The 5,965-nt window shown below is 41.6% G+C and overlaps 1 protein-coding gene across 2 annotated transcripts; it reads left to right on the top strand.

Moving 5' to 3' along the window:
- The first annotated feature begins 3,864 nt into the window (after positions 1–3,864).
- LOC102820156 (cation transport regulator-like protein 1-like) lies at positions 3,865–4,572 on the top strand. Of its 2 annotated transcripts, XM_006868505.1 has the most exons (2): positions 3,865–4,209; positions 4,345–4,572. In XM_006868505.1, exons 1-2 carry the CDS (start codon positions 3,889–3,891, stop codon positions 4,570–4,572), a joined length of 549 nt encoding a protein of 182 aa, XP_006868567.1. In that variant the 5' UTR covers positions 3,865–3,888. The 2 variants fall into 2 exon arrangements, with proteins under 2 accessions (XP_006868567.1, XP_006868566.1); XM_006868504.1 differs by having other exon boundaries at positions 3,865–4,572.
- Positions 4,573–5,965: the final 1,393 nt, after the last annotated feature.

The raw sequence follows: 5,965 nt of genomic DNA, 5'->3' as shown, positions 1-5,965 counted from the left end.
CCAACCATTCCTTGGAAATCCTATAGAGGGTCACAATGAGTCAGAATTCACTTGACAGCACTTAACAACTGTTAACCTATGGTACATGGAGGGAATTGCAATCATGGTAATGAAGCAAACGATATTTGTTGAACGTAAAACTGATGATTTGCTCTGTATACCTTCACTCAATTCAAAATAAAAAACTTTCTAAAAAATTTGTAAAAAGAAAGAAATCGAATGACTAATTGCATTGGGCTAATCTGCTGCATAAGACCTCTTTGAAGTATTCAAGAGCAAAGTTTTGGACCATGATTGAAGACTATGGTGCACCTGACCCAAGCCATGGTATTTTAAACAGCTTCATACACATGTGAAATTTGGGCAATGAGTAAGAAAGACCATAGAAGAATTGATGCATTTGAGTTTCATTGTTGGGGAAGAATATTGAAAGTACCATGGACTGGTTGAAGAACAAACAGGTCTGTGAAGTACAGTCAGAACACTATTTAGAAGTCAGGATGGCCAGACTTCATCTCTCATACCTAGGGCATATTATCAGGAAGGACAAGTCCCTGGAGAAGGACATCATGTTTGGTAGAGGGTCAGCAAAAAAAGAGGAAGACCCACAATGAGATAAATTGGTACAGTGGCAGCAGCAATGGGCCCAAGTGTAACAATTATGAGGATGGCAGTGTTTCATTCAGTTGTGCAAAGGGTCACTATGAGTTGGAACTGACTTGATAGCATCTAGCAACATCAACTACCTTGAAAACCTTAATTAACTAGAACACTTATTTACTCAGTAATTATGTTCTGCCCAACTTTAATATTTTCTATTAAACCTGCATTGTTGTTGTTAAGTGTCATCCAATCGATTCTGAGTCATAGTGACCCTGTATAGGGTTTCCAAGGAATGGTTGGCAAGTTTGAATCGCTGATCTTGTGGTTAGCAGTCCAGTGTTTATACTAAAACACCACATCAGGACTAAAAGTATTTCTATATATATAGTTCAGTCACACCAATTACATTTTTTCAGGTATATCAGCATTATTACCCTCCTTTGCTGAGTTGTGCTTCCCTAATTAAAATAGACTCATTGTCCCCTAAGATTCCTATCTAATCTTTCAAGTTGTTTTTCAACTTCATCTTATGTCCTTAAAACAGCATAGTGCTCAAGGCAAATTTTTTTTTGTGTGTTGTTTGTTTGTTTGTTTTTAAACTACATTGTTGTTGTTGTTATGTGCCATGGAGTTGACTCAGAAACAGGGTTTCTGAGTCTGTAAATCTTTACAGGAGCAGAAAGCCTCATCTTTCTCCAGCAAAACAGCTGATAGTTTCAAACTGCTGACCCTGAGGTTAGCAGCCCGATTTGTAACCACTACACTACCAGAGCTCCTTAAACTACTATTTGGTTTTAAGAAGCCTTTATGGAATATTTTTGGCTTAAAGATTATCTCAGTGCAATAGTTTCAGGGGTTTATCCCCAACTCTTCTAGAAAGTAGGGTGTCCATGAGAATTTGAAAGTCTGTTCTATATTTTTCCCCATTTGATCAGAATTCTTCTGTAGAATCTTTGATCAAAACATTCAGTAATGGAAGGGTTAAAGGAGATAGAGGTAAATACTGTTACATACACAACCCTGCAACAAGTGTTCTACAAGTATATACATGGACAGATACACAGGTTGAACAGGTATGGGAAGGAGAGTGGGAGTATACCCTTAAATACATAAAGGTTTGACAAAGGACATTTGTACATGAGCATTTATCTTTGCTGCAAACATACCCATGAATGAGATGGAGAACACAGGGGACAAAATGATGAAAACTTCTTAGACATTACCAAGCACCTTGATGCAATGAGTTGCTGGGCATAGGGGCTCAGGACCATCAGCTCAGGGGATGCCAGGATCAACTGGCATAACATAGCCCACAAAGACAGTGTTCTACAACCTACTTTAGTGAATAGTGACTGGGATCTTAAAAGCCATGAGTGGCCAAATGAGGTGCAACTATTGGTCTCTCTATGTGTGAAAGAGAGGAGTGATGAAAATACTTGTAATTAGCTAGTCCAATGGAATACTGGATTACATGAACAGAAATCTCCACAACTTTGAAACCAGAAGAGCTAGATGGTGCCCAGCGACCACTACCAATTGCTCTGAAAGGGATCACATTAGAAGGTCCTGGATAGAGTGGGAGAAAATGTGAAACAAAAATCAAAAATTATAAAAAGACCGAGCTTACTAGCCAGAAAGAGATTGGAGGAACCCCAAGACTAAGACCTGTACCCACCCTCTAGTCTGGAATGGAACTCACTCTCATAGCCTAAATTTTAGATAAGTATACCAGGGGACAGCACTAGTAAGGTACATGCACCATGGAATGAATGGTCAACCATTCAAGACCAAAAGGGCAACATTTACCTAAGGACAAAGTCCAAAAAGAGTGTGGAATGGAAATAAGAACCACAGGAAGGAAGTGGATACCTGTTGTTATATGGAAGGGATTGCAGACATTGAGATTAAACAAAATATATGATTTATTTAATGTAAACCTTCACTCAATTCACAATAAAAAGTTTCAAAACATTTTTTTTTTTTTTTTAAGTTCAGTAATGGTAGCCAGGCACCATCCAGTTCTGGTTTCATGGCAAAAAAGATAGTTGTTTCTGGAGGTTATTAAGCACACATTCCTTATCTTCCCCCTATTCCTGACTCTTCCTTTGTTGCTCCAGGTGAACAGAGACCAGTTACCATGCCTTAGATTGTTGCTTAAAAGCCTTTGAGACCCCAGCACCATGCAACAACGTAGGAGGTAGAACGGAAGCACTAAATGCCTATTAAGTCATTTAACTGGAATGTCACTGACCCTAAACCTCCAAACCAAGGAACCAAATTCTGTGTGGTTTTGTTTGTTTTTTATTATACATAAACAGCCTCAGCAGCTACTCTATTTTAATTTTTTGTATCATTGCTGTAAATATAGCTATCACATTTTTGCCAATTCAACTTATGACTTCATATAAAATAATTGGCTGTACAATCTTACCTTTAATCAATGTAATTTTTTTTTTTCAATCACCCCTATCCTTGTCTCCTTCCCTCTCTTCTGATCCCGATAGTCACTAATACCTTTGGTCTCTACTACACATTTGCCCTTTCTTGTCTTTTTATACAAGTGAGGTTATGTAATATTTGTATTTTTTGTGACTGACTCATTTTCTCAGCATAATGTCTTTAAGCTCCATCCATATTGTAACATGTATGAAGACTTCATTTCTTCCATTGATTGAGTAGTATTCCATTATATGTCTGCATCACATTTTGTTTATCCATTTATCTGTTGATGGACATTTAGTTTGTTTCCATGTTTAGGCTACTGTGCTGCAATGAACATTAGTGCACAAATCTCGGTTTGAGTCTCTGCTTTCAAGTCTTTTGGATATATACCTAGGAGTAGAGTTCCTATTATATAGTAGCTCTACTTTTAGTTTTTCTTTAGGTACAGCCACATTGTTTTCTGTAAATGCTGTATGATTTTTCATTCCCACCAGCAATGCATAAGTGTATTGTTAAAAAGCTAGGCCAGACAACATTGCCTCTGCGCTTAATTCTAAGAATTTTATAGCTTTAGTTTGCATATTTATATCAGTTTGTTTTTGTTAATGGTGAAAGGCACAGATCCTGTTTCGTTTTTCTGCAAGTGTAAATCCAGTTTTTCCCAACAGCTTTTATTGAAGAGACTCTTCTTTCCCCATCAAATGGACTTAGCACCTTTGTCAAAAGTCAGTTGAAGCTGGAGCAACTGAGCAGTGCCAGGCCAGGTGTACGCGTCCGTCTGTCAGTCTCCTTGCTGGAGACCATCTTACGGGGCCGCCCGGGCCCGTCCCTGCACCTGGCACCATGAAGCAGGAGTCCGCATCCCAGAGCACCCCGCCCGCCTCGCCGCCCCCTTCACAGACCTTGGAGCTCGCCGCGCAGCCCCCACGGGACGACGGCGACCCTCTGGCGCTGTGGATTTTCGGCTATGGCTCCCTGGTGTGGAGGCCTGACTTCGCTTATAGTGACAGCCGTGTGGGCTTCTTGCATGGCTACAGTCGCCGCTTCTGGCAGGGAGACACCTTCCATCGGGGCAGCGACAAGATGCCTGGCCGTGTTGTGACCCTCCTTGAAGACTGTGAGGGCTGCACTTGGAGTGTGGCATACCAGGTTCAAGGTGAACAGGTGAGCGAGGCTCTGAAGTACCTCAATGTGCGAGAGGCCGTGCTCGGCGGCTATGACATCAAGGAGGTCACCTTCTACCCCCAAGATAACCCTGACCAACCACTCAAGGCATTGGCTTATGTGACCACCCCACAGAACCCTGGCTACCTGGGCCCCGAGCCTGAGGAGACCATTGCCACACAGATTCTGGCCTGCTGTGGCTCCTCAGACCACAACCTGGAGTACTTGCTGCGCCTGGCCGACTTCATGCAGCTCTGTGGGCCTCAGGCTCAAGATGAGCACCTGGCAGCTATTGTGGACGCTGCTGTGGGCACTCTGCTGCCCTGCTTCTGCCCCACCGAGCAGGCTCTGGCACTGGTGTGAGGGACTGTGCCCCTGTGGGGTGCCCATGTGGACATCGTGGCCAGCCTTGATATAACTGGAGCCCACTGAGAGTAAGAGGACAAAGTAGGTGCCTGGGAATTTCCCCTCCCTAAATCCCCAGCCACATGCCAGCCTCCAACTCTCTTGCTTGACACTGTCTTACTACTTGAAACTTAATTTATTGCACCATGTTGGTGTGGTGGGCAGGGTGGGGGGCCTGCCCTAAACACAGGGGCCCTGCTGAGCAGTGGCCTCACCCCAGACCACTGGTACCCGACCAGATTCCCATTGCTGCTAACCCCAACCATCCAGGTGTGCACCTCCCCAAGGGAGCTTCCAAGAACCTCAACTCCTCTGTCCATCCAGACCATTTCCTGGGCCCCAAAATACCACCTCCCTAAGGTCCCAGCCCACTGAATGATGAACAGCAGAAAGAGAGGAGGCTTTCAAGAACTGAGGCCACTGCCAACCCTGCTCAGACCCAGCTTTCTAGGACCCAGCTGGATCTGATGTCAAGGCATAGTTATGGAAGCTGGCCCATGGCCCCTTACCCACCCATTGACATTATTTCCCTGTCCCCCTGTCTGGAGCCACTCCTGCTTGTCTATCCCTAGAAATCTCATCCCAGTCTGTGTGTTTCATGGTATTATCCATAAACTGACCTTTTACTGTCAAAAAAAAAAAAAAAAAAGTCAGTTGACCATAGATGGGTAGGTTGATATCTAGACTTTCAATTCTATTCCTTTGGTCTATGTGTCGGTTGTTATATGAGCACCTGTTTTGATCACTGTAACTGTTTTAATATCTAGAAATGTGAGTCTTCCTACTTTGTTCTTCTTTTCCAATATTGCTTTAATTATTTGGGATCTCTTGCCATTCTACATAAAGCTGAGGATTAGTTTTTCCATTTCTGTAAAGAAGACTATTGAATTTTGACTGGGATAGTGGTGAGTCTATAGATTGCTTTGACATCTTAACAATATTAAATCTTCTAACCCAAAGACATGGAACAATTTTCCATTTTTCAAAATCTTGTTTAATCTCTTTCAGCAGTGCCTTATGATTTTCATTAAGTCCTTCCACATATTATTTGTAAAGTTTATAGTAATGCTTTAAACTACAACAACCTTTAAAAGCAGCTTGCCTTGTTTCATATAATTGTATTTAGATGAGCAGGCTCATTGAGACATTTAAAATGTATTATTTCATATAATGAAAGATTAATGAATGTGTCCTATTTCTAAGATTCCAGAGGTTTTATAATCATGGGTCACTAATATTGTAATTGTCTTAGCAAGATTTCCATTTTTCTATTCTTTAACATGTTTGAGCATATACTATTCTTTTATAAGATTTATGTATTCTGACATAATCACCAATCAAAAATTTTTAT

This window comes from Chrysochloris asiatica, unplaced genomic scaffold (assembly GCF_000296735.1).
Source record: "Chrysochloris asiatica unplaced genomic scaffold, ChrAsi1.0 scaffold00118, whole genome shotgun sequence".
Taxonomy (NCBI): Eukaryota; Metazoa; Chordata; class Mammalia; order Afrosoricida; family Chrysochloridae; genus Chrysochloris; species Chrysochloris asiatica.
Note: the sequence above shows the minus strand (reverse complement) of the source record. Positions and strands in the feature narration are given on the sequence as shown.

Coding starts and splice junctions, on each gene's coding strand:
- LOC102820156 (XM_006868504.1), top strand. CDS start 3,889: ATGAAGCAGGAGTCCGCATCCCAGAGCACCCCGCCCGCCTCGCCGCCC.